Consider the following 15,736-nt stretch of genomic DNA (forward strand, 5'->3'; position numbering starts at 1 on the left):
GGTGATCTGTTTCCTATATTTTTCTTTACAATGACCTTTTATATCTTTTACAAAGGAAAAAAAATGTATTTAGGTAGGCCTGTACGAAACACCAGGAATGTACCTTCACTAGCATTTTTACTTTAAAGAACATATGTCTTGGAAATTTCTCTTATCTCTGTGGAAAGGAACAAATATTTTTTTCTTTCAAAATAAACTGAAGAACTCTTACCATATTCTGAAACCTGAAATGATTGATAATATGTCTGGTCCTATTAGGAGGAAGAAACAAAAGACAAGAAAACATATGAGTTATTTAACTATTTTTGCTTGCTTACTTACCTACATAAAAAGATTTAGGGAATTATTTTTAATTGCATTTATAATGACTTAATGAGCAAAACAGTTAATTTTAACTTGTGGAAGTTTATTTTTAGTCATCTGCGACATGAAGCCTATGAGATTTCATGAGTTTTTTTTGTCAATTCACTAACATAAAAAGGTGACCTGTCTGTATTTCACCGCATATCATGTGAACAAACTGCTTAATTTGACTTCCATTATTTGTGAAATGAAAACTAGATTAGACAGTTCAGAAATTTATGAAGCAAAAATAAAACGTGTCAAACCATGACTTCAAATTTGTTTTGAATATCACTCTCAAAAAAAAAACCAATGGAGAAAATGAAGTTATACATAATTCAAGTATTTATACATAATCAAAAATACAAAATCATCTTGGACCAGCATTTTCTACCTTCCATTTTCTTGTGCAAACCTTAAAACAATACAATACATTCTACCTTACTTTAACAAATATTGTTAATTATTTCTTTTTCCAAGATCAATAAGAAAATATGTGGCCTATAATTATATCAATTTTCTAATTCCCCATATTTCTGTCCACCCTAAATCCATAAATAACATATTAAATAGAACCTCTTTGAAATCGCTAAGTAGTTCCACTAATAAAATTCGTATTCTAAATCTGATTCCCTATGTTTATCAAAGCAAATACACAGATGCCACTACAAAATATTAGTTTTTTTAAAATCATCCTTTGTTAATCTAAATCAACTGTACAAGTTATTTTTTAATCCTAAAAGGACAGAATTCATTTCAAAGTATATAACAAATGTAACCACTTACATGCCAACAAAATAATTGTCTAAAACTTGACCTTGATGATGTCGTTTAAAGTAGATCCCAAAGAAATTATGTTGATCAAAGTCTTAAGAATCTACACATTTGTGGCTTCTATCTTAAATTGTTTTCATGTCCTATATAGGAATGTTACGAATTACATGCTTTCAGTTCATTTATAAATTCTAATTTGTCATCCTCAAAAATCAAATCAAGAAGGTAATCGACCTGTATTCCTTATTTTACTTATAAACATCAGAATTCTAGTCATTAAATTAGTTTTTGCTTTATTCCTGAAGCCAGCACAGGTGATGCTATAGAATAAGTAATTTCATGACAAAGGTGATGTCTCCGTCAAGTTAAACTCATATTGCAAACACTCAGTGAGCACTACAGGCAAAACACCATATGAGGCTCTGGAAAGGTAAATTACAGTCTTCAGCATAGGAGGGTCAGTCAGGAGATTGAGACATAGTGAAGAGTAATAATGCATGACTGACAGTGTCCTGCAGTTTCATGCACTGTGCATGTAGATGTTGGGCTGAATTGGGCCTTTAGGCTGTAGTTTGCTGAAACCTGATCTAAAAAGTAAAATGTATTTCCAAATTGTTCTATGTTAACTCCAGCTGAACTAAATTGACTAACCTTAACTAAAACCATGGAGAAGAAAGAGAAAGAAAAAAAAAACACACACACACAGTGCTTTTGTAGGAAGCACAATTTCATTTGCTAAACAATTTTCCTTCAGTTCCGCAGAAACAATCGGCCTCAAAATGAGTTTTCATGATTATTCTAGCTCATCAAATACAGTTTGTGCTCATTCACTCTGCCAGCAACTGAAGGGGAAGGCTGACCTGAAAGAGTAAATACTTGAGCAGCATGTCTTTTAAGCCAACATCTTTCCAGGTGCAAGAATACATGACTCATCAACATCTTCTGAGTTCTGCTTGTCCCAAGTGGTCACTCTTCCACGGGGAAAGCGCTCCCTTACAAAGCCTGCTCTTAGCACATACATTTCCTCTTCATTCGTGTGAGATGGAAGCCTGTCTCAATTAGACTTTCAAAACAAATTCTAAAGGAGAAATGGAAAAGACGAACCAGGAGGTATTCTCAGTAATCTCTGTAATTTCTTTATTTCCCTTATCCCTAAATCAATAGTTCATTGTGACGGTATATGTTACAAACATCAATCAAATGAAAGAGAAAAGAGAAAATACACTACTTTGACTAGTTCCTAAAAAATATGCTATGACTGGATGCAAATTAAAGACATGTGAATTGCTAAAAAACATCTATTCCAGTTACAGAATTTCTCTTCTCTAACCACGAAGCCATCCAACTCTTGAGAGAATTTCTATTTTTAATAAACTTGAAGGACTATGGCACACTACATGACCACTTAAAATATATATATTGTAAAATGCAGGTCAGCTTCTTTTAACTCTTGCTCCTGGAGTAAAAAGAAATGCCAGAAACAGAACTAAGGTGTTGGGTGGATTTTTCCTTACACATTTATGTTCATGCATGATCGTTTCAATTTCCCAGAAGTCTGCTTCAGCACTGATCTCCAGTGTCTGGATTTAATTTGTATTTAAAGATTAAGAAAGGCAGGGCGCCTGGGTGGCTCAGATGGTTAAGCATCTGCCTTCGGCTCAGGTCATGATCCTGGGGTCCTGGGATTGAGTCCTGCATCGGGCTCCCTGCTAGGCAGGGAGCCTGCTTCTCCCTCTGCCTCTCTCTCTCTCTCTCTCTCTCTCTGGCTCTCATGAATAAATAAATAAAACATTTAAAATAAATAAATAAATAAAGATTAAGAAAGGCACTGAACTTTTTAAATCCACACATAACAAATACAGAATTATTTCAGACTCAGTTTTGGCTCTGTCCCCCAACACAGTAGATGCCAACTACATTCACATTCCCAAGCCAGGTGTAAGTCTAGCACACAGGACTTACAAAGGAGGTTTCCAAAAACTAGCTTTGCAGCTCTTAATCAAAAAGGTCAAGATGGAAATAAACTAGAAAGGAATTTTAGGAGAAAGCTTTTGACGTGCTTTCACACATCAGTGACTTTAGGCAGGCACTTGACATGCCTGAACAATGTAAGAGCAAAATACTGGTATTGGCCAGGTGTCAGACAGCTAAGCTAAGACACAGTGCTGCATTGGGAGTGGTCTGTGCCTACTCAGTTGCAAGATGCAAAGGAAGGATAAGCATTTTCCCTCAACTACATATGCAAGAGAGAGCTGGCATGGGGCTGTCTTCTATCCTGATCAAAAATAGCCTCCAGAAGCGGAGCACGTCTGGAGGGGGAAGCTGGAGTTAACTGTAGATGCCCAGGTGCTGAAGACAAAAGTTAAAGAGTTGCCAGAGGAGGAGACATATTCAAAAGCATCAAAGACACTGAATGTGAATCCTCCCAGCAATGGTAGCGGTGCTCCAAAGAACCCACCAAAGAGTTTTAAGAAGGAAAGCTATTAGTTTTAAATGCCTGCCAAGCCCAGAGAGCTCTAATGCCAGATGACAACAGTATTACACTGAACCATATTTTTCTGCAATTTTTTATTTAAATTCTGGTTAGTTAACATACAGTGTAATAGTGGTCTCAGCAGAATTCAGTGATTCATCACTTACATACAACACCCAGTGCTCATCACAAGTGCCCTCTTTACTACGCGTCTCCCATCTAGCCCATCCCCCCACCACATCCCTCCAGCCCACCCTCAGTTTGTTCTCTGTCATTAAGACTCTCTCATGGTTTGTTTCCCTCTCTCTTCCCCCCTCTTCCCATATGTTCATCTGTTTTGTTTCTTAAATTCAACTGGTGTCTTTCTCTGACTGACGTACCTCGCTTAGCATAATACGCTCTAGCTCCATCCACATCGTTGCAAATCGTTAAGATTTCATTCTTTTTTTTTTTTTGAAGATTTATTTATTTATTTATTTGACACAGAGAGAGAGATAGAGAGCACAAGCAAGGGGAGTGGCAGGCAGAGGGAGAGGAAGAAGCAGGCTCTCTGCTGAGCAGCCCGATGCGGGGCTCGATCCCAGGGCCCTGGGATCATGACCTGAGCCGAAGGCAGCCGCTCAACCGAGCCACCCAGGGGCCCCAAGATTTCATTCTTTTTGATGGCTGAGTAATACACACATACACATACATATATATGTATATAAATAACCACATCTTCTGTATCCATTCACTAGCAGATGGACATTTTGGGCTCTTTCCATAGTTTGCCTACTGTTGATAATGCTGCTCTAAACACTGGGGTGCATGTATCCTTTTGAATCTGTATTTTTGTATCTTTTGGGTAAATACCTCGTAGTGCAATTGCTCGACCAGAAGGTAGTTCTACTTTTTTTTTAAGATTTTATTTACTTACATGACAGAGAGACAGCGAGAGAAGGAACACAAGCAGGGGGAGTGGGAGAGGGAGAAGCAGGCTTCCCGCGGAGCAGGGAGCCCGATGCAGGGCTTGATCTCAAGACCCTGGGATCATGACCCGAGCCAAAGGCAGACGCTTAACGACTGAGCCACCCAGGTGCCCCGAGGTAGTTCTGTTTTTAACTTTTTGAGGAAGCTCCATACAGTTCTCCAGAGTGGCTGCACCAGTTTGCATTCCCACCAACAATGTAAGAGGGTTCCCCTTTATCCACATCCTCACCAGCATCTGTTGTTTCCTATGTTGTTAATTTTAGTCATTCTGACTGGTGCGAGGTGGTATCTTATCGTGGCTTTGATTTGTTATTTCCCTGATGATGAGAGATAGTGAGCATCTTTTCATGTGTCTGTTGGCCATCTGGATGTCTTCTTTGGAAAAACGTCTATTCATGTCTTCTGCCCATTTCTTGACTGGATTATTTGTTTTGGGGGTGTTGAGTTGGATAAATTCTTTATAGATTTTGGATACTAACCCTTTATCAGATATGTCATTTGCAAATATCTTCTCCCATTCTGTAGGCTCCTTATAGTTTTGTTGACTGTTTCCTTCTCTGTGAAGCTTTTTATCTTGATGAAGTCCCAAGAGTTCATTTTTGCTTTTGTTTCCCTTGCCTCTGGCGACGTGTCTAGTAAGAAGTTGCTATGGCCAAGGTCACAGAGGTTTCTGCTTGTATTCCCTTCTAGGATTTTGATGGTTTTCTGTCTCCCGTCTAGGTCTTTCATCCATTTTAAACTTATTTTTGTGTGTGGTGTAAGAAAGTGGTCCAGTTTCATTCATCAACATGTAACTGTCCAGTTTTCCCAACACCATTTGTTAAAGAGACTGTCCTTTTTCCACTGGATATTCTTTCCTGCTTTGCCTCAAACTAGTTGACCATATAGTGTGGGTCCATTTCCGGGTTTTCTATTCTGATCTATTTCATCTACGTGTCTGTTTTTGTACCAGCACCATACTGTCTTGATGACTACAGCTTTGTGATATAGCCTGAAGTCCAGAATTAGGATACCTCCAGCTTTGTTTTTCTTTTTCAGGATTGCTCTGGTTATTCGGGGTCTTTTGTGGTTCCATAAACATTTTAGGACTGTTTGTTCCAGCTCTGCAAAAAACGCTGGTGGTATTTTGATAGGGATTGCATTAAATGTGTAGATTGCTTTGGGTAGTATAGACATTTTAACAATGTTTGTTCTTCCAATCCATGAGCATTGGAATGTCTTTCCATGTCTTTGTGTCCTCTTCAATTTCTTTCATAAGTGATGTTGAACCATATTAAATTGCTGTTTTGGTAGGACATATATTGGCAAATCGATATGACTTGTCCTTATACATCAAGTAAGGATTTTTTTACCCCTTGCCTCTCTTCCCTCCACCCCATTCAATCCTGGAGTTGTCGAACACAGCTTGGTGAGCCAGAGAGAGGCAGTCAGACCAGAAAAGACCCAACCTGGAAGAAGATAGCACTTGACTTTATTGGGCTGGACATATTAGCTGTTGAACATAGACTCTTCTTTGTGTGTAACTATAACCAAAAATGACAGAACATTTATTACCAAAAAATAACCAGGAAGATAGTGGGATTTGCCCTACATTTCAACCAAGTAATAGGGCAGAACTGGTCCCAAAAAATAGGATTAAATGGCAAAAGGATAATGCTGTGGTTTTCGTATTGCACCTTTCAGTTATACATGTTCAACCTCACAGTCCCACACAAATAACTGGGCACACCAAACTGGCCAACTGTTCATGTTAAGAAAGGCTGGGGATGCAGAGGATATTGACAATTCTGACTTTTCTCTTCCCACTAGAACCGTAATGGTTAGATTTCTCAACTCTTGCACAAATGTCTACCTTTCCATACGAATGAAATCATATGGTATTTTTGCTGCTGTCCCCACAACATACTATGTTAATTCTCTCCTTAGAAACTAAAGTTTTAAAGGAGCTGTCTATACTCTATTGCCCCTGCACCTGGACTCTACCTCTACCATGTCACTGGCCTGAAAGAGTGCTCAGTAAGTGGCTGCTTGCCTCTGCTAATTGCCCGTGGCCTCTCTCCCAGGCCTGGTTCTCCTGGAGTCCTCTGCAGCACCTAACACTGTGGCCACCCTCTCTGAATCCCTTCTCCTCTGCTCTGTGCCTGAACTCTCTTGGTTCTCTCATTCCAAACCTGGCTGTTCATTCTTTGTTGCTTTGGTTGGCTCCTCTGTTTAGCTGCTAAATGTATTGAGTTCCCTCTGATCAGCTTGCCCATCTCTCTCCCCTAAACCAAATTTCCGGCCCTGACTTCCCTTGTAATGGGTGATTCTCCCAGAGACCACACGTGAAATCCCAGAGTCACCTTGTCAAAAGGTAAGCTGAAGCACATTAAAAATTTTAAAGAGTTTATGTGAACAAAAATCGATTGGCATTGGGCAGTCCTGAACTGCAAGGGGTCAGGCATGCCCCACCAACAGGAGCTCAGGGAGAAACTTTGATAGAGAAAAGGCAGAAACAAAGTAAGGAAATTATTGACTGGCTGTAACTTAAACGCTAGTTGGCTGTTTGTGACTGGTTATCCCTAGCATTTTGATTTTGTATCCTTGAGGGAGTTACTGACTTAGATTTTGGTTTGCTTAAGTAGTCCGCCACGGGAATAGAGCCACATCAGTCTAATAGCCTTCTTTCATTAATTTAACAGCTTTTACTCCTCTTTCTCCCTTTCACAATCACAATCCAATCAGTCCCTAAACCTGATGAATCTTCCTTTAAAGTGTCTCTTGAATTCACCCATTTCTCTTTAGTTTGTGCTGCTCCCCTAAAGCAACCCTCTATTACCTTCAGACTAGACTATTATAACCTAACACAGAAGGTAGGCTGTATTTGCGAAGCAATGATACTAACCCCTTGGCCATCTCCCTGACTTCAGTTCCTCTCCTTTTAATCACCCCATGTGCTATGATCTTCCTAAAATACTATTGCAATCATGTCATACTATAAAAATCAACAAGACAACAAGTATTGATGACATATTTTTTTTGTCCAGGGTTTTCTCGTAAGCGTGTCATTCTGTCTACTGAACAATGTTTTGGTGTTTTTACATTAAGCATGCATTACTTGTATAATCAGAGGAAAATAATAAAAGTGTAATTTTTATATCTTTTATAATGAGAGACTCATTCACATACAATTTTTGCTTTCTTTGTCCTCAGAAGTCTTACATGAAATTTATGACATTAACAACATTCAAAGAAAAATAAAGTTTTTAGAGCCCCCTCACTGTCCACAAAATGAAATCTAAAACATGAGCCTGATATCCAATATGTTCCACAGCTCGACCCACACACCTTTCCAACATTCTCTATGACTATTACTCCCTGAAGGACCTGCACTCCAGGCAAGTGCCTGCTCCCAACTCTACCGCTGTCACCTAGCTCCAAACCCCATTCCACCTCTACCCCCAAGGTCCGTATCTGAGCCCTACAGTGCCCTCCACTTCCATGTAGTTGAAGCATGGAATTTTAAAGGCATGAAGAGGCTTACAAGTCCTCTGCCCTGAGCCCCTTATTTTACAGCTGAGGAAACAGATCCAGAGCTGACACGATTTGTCCACAGCCCGTCGACTACAGCATAAGGCCCCACGTCATGTAACTCCCAACGTAATGCTCTTTGCACTGATTCCATGAAGACTTCCCTGACTGTAAGTTCCTTGAAAGTAGGGTCTGTGTCTTACCGTCTTTAGATGTTTACGACTGGTATTTCTCCCCACCTAACATGCAGTAGGAAAATTACAAATTTTTAGTTTTATTCAGATGCCTACTAATTTTCCTATGCTTAACCTTAATACCTACAGAACAGTAATTGTGTAATATCCCATCTTTTTCCCTCTCTCATTTTTACCATAAAATTAGCAAAGAACTTAAAAATTATCAAGAAATCACAATGAAAATACCATCCGCAAGAGTGTCAGTGGATGTATATTGACCTACTTGGAGAAATGATAGATATCATTTGTTAACAAACAGAAATGTTTGTTAACGTTCACATTGTCCTTGCCTTTCCTGTTTAGAGTCTAAACATCTGTGGTCACAGGGCAGTTGCAACATATTTCTCTAGGGGTTTTCAGCCCAGACATCAGGATCAACTGTGGTAGATTCAATAAGCAGAGATGCCCAGTTCCCACTCCAGAGCTACTGAATCAGATTTAACAGAACGGCAGCCCAAACAGAAGAAATGCATTCATTCACCCATCCTTCAACAGAGAAGTATCGCACCTAAGTGCACTTAGCATTGTGTTCAGTGATGGAGATATACTTCCCCAGGATGGGGCTTTTAATCTGGTGGAAAGAAGACATTAATCAAATAATCACACACATGAATATGTAATTATAGACAATGATAAAAGCTGTGAATTAAATTTATAGGGAAGTATGAATTCTGAAGATGAGGCTGGAAAAGTAGTCAAGAGCAGGGAGGGCCTTGTGAAGGCCATGGTGAAATATACGAATTTTATTCTGAGGGCAATGGAAAGGCTGTGGAGAGTTTTAAGCTGAGGAAGAACATGATCCAGTTTAATGTTTAGATTACTTTTGCTGCCATGTAGGGAACTGACTGCAAGGGGAAAACAGCAAATTTAGGGACATGCATTAAGAGACATTGCAAATATCTAGGGAAAATAGGAGGGTGGCCTGGACAAAAAAGGTAGAGGTGGAGGGCGCCTGGGTGGCTCAGTTGGTTAAGCAACTGCCTTCGGCTCAGGTCATGATCCTGGAGTTCCAGGATCAAGCCCCGCATCGGGCTCCCTGCTCAGCAGGGAGTCTGCTTCTCCCTCTGACCCTCCCTCCTCTCATGTGCTCTCTCTCTCTCTCTCATTCTCTCTCTCAAATAAATAAATAAATAAAATCTTTAAAAAAAAAGGTAGAGGTGGAAATAAAGAAAAGTAGAAGTAGATGGATTTGAAATATATTTAAGGATACAATCTATGGGAATCGGTGAAGGTCTGGGTGAGGGTGGTGAAAAGCAGGAGATGTCAAGAAAATGCCAAGGTTATCCAGCTTGCACAACTGGGTGGATGGTAGAGTAATTCAATAAGCTAGAGAATGCTGGAGAATGCTAGAGACGCGGTGAGGGAAGATTATAAGAATGATAATCAGACATGAGGAGTTCAGGAAGCCTTTAAAACATCCAAGTAGAGATGTTAAGTAGGCAGGTGATTATAAAGGTCTAGAACACAGAGGTCTGGATTCTCTCAGACAAATTTGAAAGTCATTAATGTATAGAAGGAAAATACAACCATATCTATGGATGACGTGGTCTAGAGTGAGAAATGAAAGAAACATAAAGCCAAACCTTATGATATGCCCATATGTAAGAAAGAATAAATGACAAAACAAGATAAGGAGAAGAATCCAGACTAGCAAACCCGTAGAAAGAAACCTAAGTGCCAAACTGGAATGAGTTGAGGAAGTGGGAGGCACAGAGATTAGACAATCTTTTTTTAAAGGATTGGCTACAATGGGAAAGACAAAGAAAGTGAAGTTACTGGCAGAGAAACTAGGGTCAGAGAGTTTAGTGACCCTTCCCAATCTCTCTCTCTCCCAATTTCTCTCTCTCTCTCTCTCTCTCTCTCTCCCCTCCCCTTAATCATGTGAGAGATTTGAACAGACTAGATTTTGTGGAAAGATCCAGGAAAGAGGGAAAGAGAGAAAAAAATCCAGGTTGAAGATTCAGGAGAAAGAAGAGATCATTAATATTGTAAGATTTCTGAGAAAGTAGAAGGGAGAAGCCAGGAAAGAGGTTGAAGTTTTGGTCTTAGATACAAAGAATTAAATCTTTTCTGGAAAGAGGATGACCCTGAGATGGGCGCACACACAGGCAGACACATAGATCTGGCAGAGGAATTTAAATAAATTCCTATCTGACAAATTCTGTTTTGCTTATGAAGGAGAAAGAAAGATTATCTACTGAGAGTTAGGAGGGAGGGGCCAGAATCTCCCCCATGAGACAGCATTTTCCTGAATCCCTTCTCTCATTAGAAAGAATGACAAATATTCTGGTACTCATAAAGACTGGAACTAAAGCAGAACTTAAGTTGTTCTATACCTGATAGTTGCTCATAGTAATAGGACTTGGGGAAAATGGATCTAACCAATAACCAAGACATAGACCATATAAGACTCCAGTTAAAGGATGGCGAACCAGTCACCCAATGCCACAAGCACATGCATACTCCTAAGATGTTTCTCCATTTGCAGGACAAATATTATGCTGTATTATACAACAGACAAACTGGTTTCCTTAGCCGAAAAGTGCTAACTAGAAGCACACTCTCTTTAAAGCAAGCAAACAAACAAACAAAAATCATCCGCTTAACCCTGTTTCTACAGAAAATTAAAAAAAAAAGTTTTTAAAGCTATGCCACATGACCCCCTTCTTGGGCACCTATCTCAAGCAAGAGGAAAAAGCAGAAGTGTAGCTATAACTTTGTATTGAATGGGAAAGTTACCCTTGAGGCAAAATAATTCCATTTCTTGCTCATTTCTCCTTTTCTCACTCCACCCAGGGACATGGTATTCATTGTAGTGACCCACCCTGGTACCAGGGCGGCCACTAGCAGAGTCCAGTGAGCTCTAATTTTCCCAAAACTCCTTCTGTCATTGAAAACTAAGCATCTTATGGAACTATACACACACATCTTATCAATATAAAGTTACTGTTTTTGATGTTGAACTATAAGATATAACAATTTGGTACACTGCGTACTGGCACAAAAACAGACACATAGATCAATAGCACAGAATAGAAAACCCAGAAATACACCCACAGCTAATCTTTGACAAAGCAGGAAAGAATATCCAATGGAAAAAAAGACAGTCTCTTCAACAAAAGGTGTTGGGAAAACTGGACAGCTACATGCAAAAGAATGAAACTCGACCACTTTCTTACACCATACACAAAAACAAATTCGAAATGGATTAAAGACCTAAATGTGAGACCTAAAACCATAAAAACCCTAGAAGAGAACACAGGCAGGGGCACCTGGGTGACTCAGGTGGTTAAGTGTTCGACTCTTGATTTCGGCTCAGGTCATGATCTCAGGGTTGTGGGACCAAGGCCCACACAGGGCTCCCCACTCAGTGGGGAGTTGTTGCTTGAGATTCTCTCTCTCTCTCCCTCTCCCTCTGCCCCTCACCGCCACGTGCTCTCTCACTCTCTCTTTTTCTCTCAAATAAATAAATAAATAAATAAACCTTTAGAAGAGAACACTGGCAGTAACCTCTTTGACATCCATAGCAACTTCTTTCTAGATATGTTTCCTGAGGCAAGGGAAACAAAAGCAAAAATAAACTATTGGAACTACATCAAAATAAAAGTCTTCTGCACAGTGAAGGAAAAGAATCAACAAAACTAAAAGGCAACCTACTGAATGGGAGAAGAGATTTGCAAATGACATATCCAATAAAAGGTTAGTATCCAAAATATACAAAGAACTTACCAAACTCAACACTCAAAAAACAAGTAATCTGATTAAAAATGGGCAGAAGACATGAACAGACATTTCTCCCAAGAAGACATACAGATGGCCAACAGACACACGAAAAGATGTTCATCATCACTTATCATCAGGGAAATGCAAATTAAAATCACAATGAGATATCCCCTCACACCTGTCAGGATGGCTAAAATCAACAACACAAGAAACAACAGGTGTTGGCAAGGATGTGGAGAAAAACAAAAGCTCGTGCACTGTTGGTAGGAATGCAAACTGGTGCAGCCACTATAGAAGACAGTATGGAGGTTCCTCAAAAAGTTAAAAAATAGAACTACCCTATGATCTAGCAATCACACTACTGGGTATTTACCCAAAGGATACAAAAATACTAATTCAAAGGAATACATGCACCCCAATGTTTATAGCAGTATTTTTACAACAGCCAAACTATGGAAGCAGCCTAAGTGTCCACCAACTGATGAATGGGTAAAGAGGATGTGGCAAATATATATATGGCATGTATACACACACACACACACACACACACACACACACACACACACACACACACACACACACACACATAGTGGAATATTACTCAGCCATAAAAAAGGATGAAATCTTGCCATTCACAACAACATGGATGGAGCTAGAGAGTATAATGTGAAAGCAAAATAAATTGGCAAGAGAAAGACAAATACCATATGATTTCACTCACATGTGGAATTTAAGAAACAAAAGAAACGAGCAAAGGGGAAAAAAGAGAGAGGCAAACCAAGAAACAGATTCCTCACAATAGAGAGCAAACTGATGGTTCCCAGAGGGGAGGTGGGTGGGGGGATGGGTGAGAGAGGTGATGGGGATTAAAGAGGGCAATTGTGGTGAGCACAGGGTGATGTATGGAAGTGCTGACTCACCATATGGTACGTCTGAAACTAATATTACACTGTATGTTAACTAACTGAATTAAAATGAAAACTTAAAAAGAAAACAAGCCAATGTGTGAGGGAGTGATTGTATGGCACCCTCAAATCATGTCACAGAGATGAACACCTTCTCCACCAATGCATACAGCAAGCTCTGTTGACATCTAAACTCAACCAAAAAGGTGACCATCTTTAAATAGCAATTGCTGCACATATTAAATAATTTAATGTTCTACAGCTGAAAGTGTCAGGAGATCTAGCTCCTAGCCCTGATGCTACCAAAACACCATGTAAACCTAACCAGGTCACATCAACTTCTCTCCAGTTCCTCCTGCATAAAATGAAGAGGTGGATCTGGGTAACCGTGCTACGTGCTGACAGTCTCCTGAGAGCCTCCATTTCACTGATGCTAACGTCTGATCCCAGAGTTTCTGCCTGTTGCCAAAAAGAGGTACCTGGGGGCGCCTGGGTGGCTCAGTCATTAAGCGTCTGCCTTCGGCTCAGGTCATGATCCCAGGGTCCTGGGATCGAGCCCCACATCGGGCTCCCTGCTCTGCAGGAAGCCTGCTTCTCCCTCTCCCTCTGCCTCTCCCCCTGCTTGTGTTCCCTCTCTCGCTGTGTCGCTCTCTATCAAATAAATAAAATCTTTAAAAAAAAAAAAAAAAGAGGTACCTGAAGAGAGCAGTAGGTAAGACACACTTGAAAGGAAGAGCACTCCTAGGGCAGCTTTTGGCGGGGAAGAACAAGACAAGGAACTCCTCAAAAAAATTAGGTTGGAGTCCAGCAATTAAAATGCACCCCACTGGGCATTTTGGGTGGCTCAGTCAGTTAAGTGCCTGCCTTCGGCTCAGGTCACGATCCCAGGGTCCTGGGATCAAGCCCCACGTCGGGCTCCCTGCTCAACAGGGAGTCTGCTTCTCCCTTTCCCTCTGCCTCTGCTCATGCTTGTGCATGCTCTCCCTTTCTCTCTCTCCCTTTCAAATAAATAAATAAAATCTTAAAAAAAAAAAAAGCAAAGGATAATAATCAATGGCAATAGCCTAGGAGAAACCATTCATTCACTCATTCTTTCCTCCCACAAGCATGAACGAGTTCCTGCAACAGGTCAGATACCCAATTAGACAGAATAAACATGAAAATTAATGAAACAGAACTCCTACCTTTAAGGAACTCACAGTCTAATAAATAAGGCAGTCATATTTTTAAAAACTACCCTGATCACAGTTTGGAAAGATGAAACAAATTCTGGAAATTGGTGGTGGTGATGGATGTAAATGTACTTGATGCCACTGAACACTATACACTTAAAAATGGCTACAATGGTTTTATGTTATTTACATTTTGCCACAATACAAGGAAACAGCTACCCTGAGCAGTAAGTGCTGCAGTAGAGATGATGTGTATCAGGGCCCATGGAGAATGGAGAACGAAGTGCTCACCTCTGTCAGTTGCTGCTATAAGAAATCAAAATCCTCAAACCAACTCCCCTCCCTCCCCCACTTTCTCCCTGCACACTTGAAGAACTTGAAGTGTTTCCCAGAAAGAAAGCAGTCTTCCTTCAAGCGGAGGCTAGTGACAGTATTTTGGAAGCTCCATCCAAATTCCAGAGGATGCCACTGTTTTCTGACCTGTCACAGTTTGCTCCATGCTTTCTGTTCAGCTGTCAGCACAAGCCAGGGGAGGGGTCACCAGATGCTACTTGCAGAGAACTTCAAGGACAGGAACTGTCCAAACAAAGATGTGCTCCTAGGACAAACGGCTCCAACCGAAGCAAACCGAGCCAGGCAGCAGCTAGGCAGCAAGGCCGGAAAGATAAGGGGCACGCTGCAAGGCTATGAGAAGTTGTGAGATGCTGCTGGCAACCCTTACTAACCTTGCCACAACAAGTAACTCAAAAGAATGGACGCAACTGCTATAAACGAAGGAGCAACTAAGGCAGAATGCATCTGAATTCCGTAACAACTGGACACACGCACATGTATTAGACAGGGCTCCAGAAGACTGATTTCCAGCCTCGACTACGAGCTCTCACCTTCTTCTCGTCCCCACCCCAACACTGCCTCAGGGAGACACAAGGGCTGAGAAACTGCAGTTCAAAGAGACCACAAGATTGCCTGTTTGGTGGTTCCTCTGCTGGCTATGCATCTAAATCACCAGAGATACTGTTGTAAAAACACAGCTTTTCCCCAAAAATCTGTTATGGTTAAGCTAGGGTGCCAGGTCTATAGAGCTAGTTACCTAGAGTCAAAGTCAATAGCTCAGAGTCTCCCCACTAGGGAATTAAAGAATGTCTCCTGTTCCGTGCCTTGTATACCACCCGACTCTGCCTCTCAGAGGAATGGACAGAAAGTAAGGCTGCCTGGCCAAGGACAGAAATCACCACTTCTCAAGATGTGGTCCAGAAGACAAATGGAATTTCCCAGAGTGCTTATTTAAAATGCAAATTCTTAGGTCCCAGGCCAGCAATACTTGTGATATTGTGACTTGTGATCTGGGGGCGGGGCCCAAACTCAGCATCTTTTTTTTTTAAAGATTTTATTTATTTATTTGAGAGACAGGGAATGAGAGAGAGAGAGAACATGAGAGGGGGTAGGGTCAGAGGGCGAAGCAGACTCCCCGCTGAGCAGGGAGCCCAATGTGGGACTCGATCCCAGGACCCTGGGATCATGACCTGAGCCGAAGGCAGTCGCTTAACCAACTGAGCCACCCAGGTGCCCTAAACTCGGCATCTTAAATAAGCTCCCCAGTCAGTTGGTTCTTAGGCACACTGCTGTTTAAGA

General features: G+C 40.8%; 1 protein-coding gene across 3 annotated transcripts in view; it reads right to left on the minus strand.

Annotated features, from left to right (window-relative positions):
- The window catches only part of CD109 (CD109 molecule), a 128,172-nt gene that overhangs the window by 69,954 nt on the left and 42,482 nt on the right, over positions 1-15,736 (minus strand). For all 3 annotated transcript variants that reach the window (XR_003521615.2, XM_027603213.2, XM_027603211.2), the window contains exon 6: positions 212-251. Coding sequence is in view for 2 of the 3 variants with exons in the window: in XM_027603213.2 (XP_027459014.1) it covers positions 212-251 (40 nt within the window). In the remaining variant the exon portion in view is untranslated. The remainder of the gene's footprint in view (positions 1-211; positions 252-15,736) is intronic.

The sequence above is a fragment of the Zalophus californianus genome, chromosome 7, assembly GCF_009762305.2.
Source record: "Zalophus californianus isolate mZalCal1 chromosome 7, mZalCal1.pri.v2, whole genome shotgun sequence".
NCBI lineage: Eukaryota > Metazoa > Chordata > Mammalia > Carnivora > Otariidae > Zalophus > Zalophus californianus.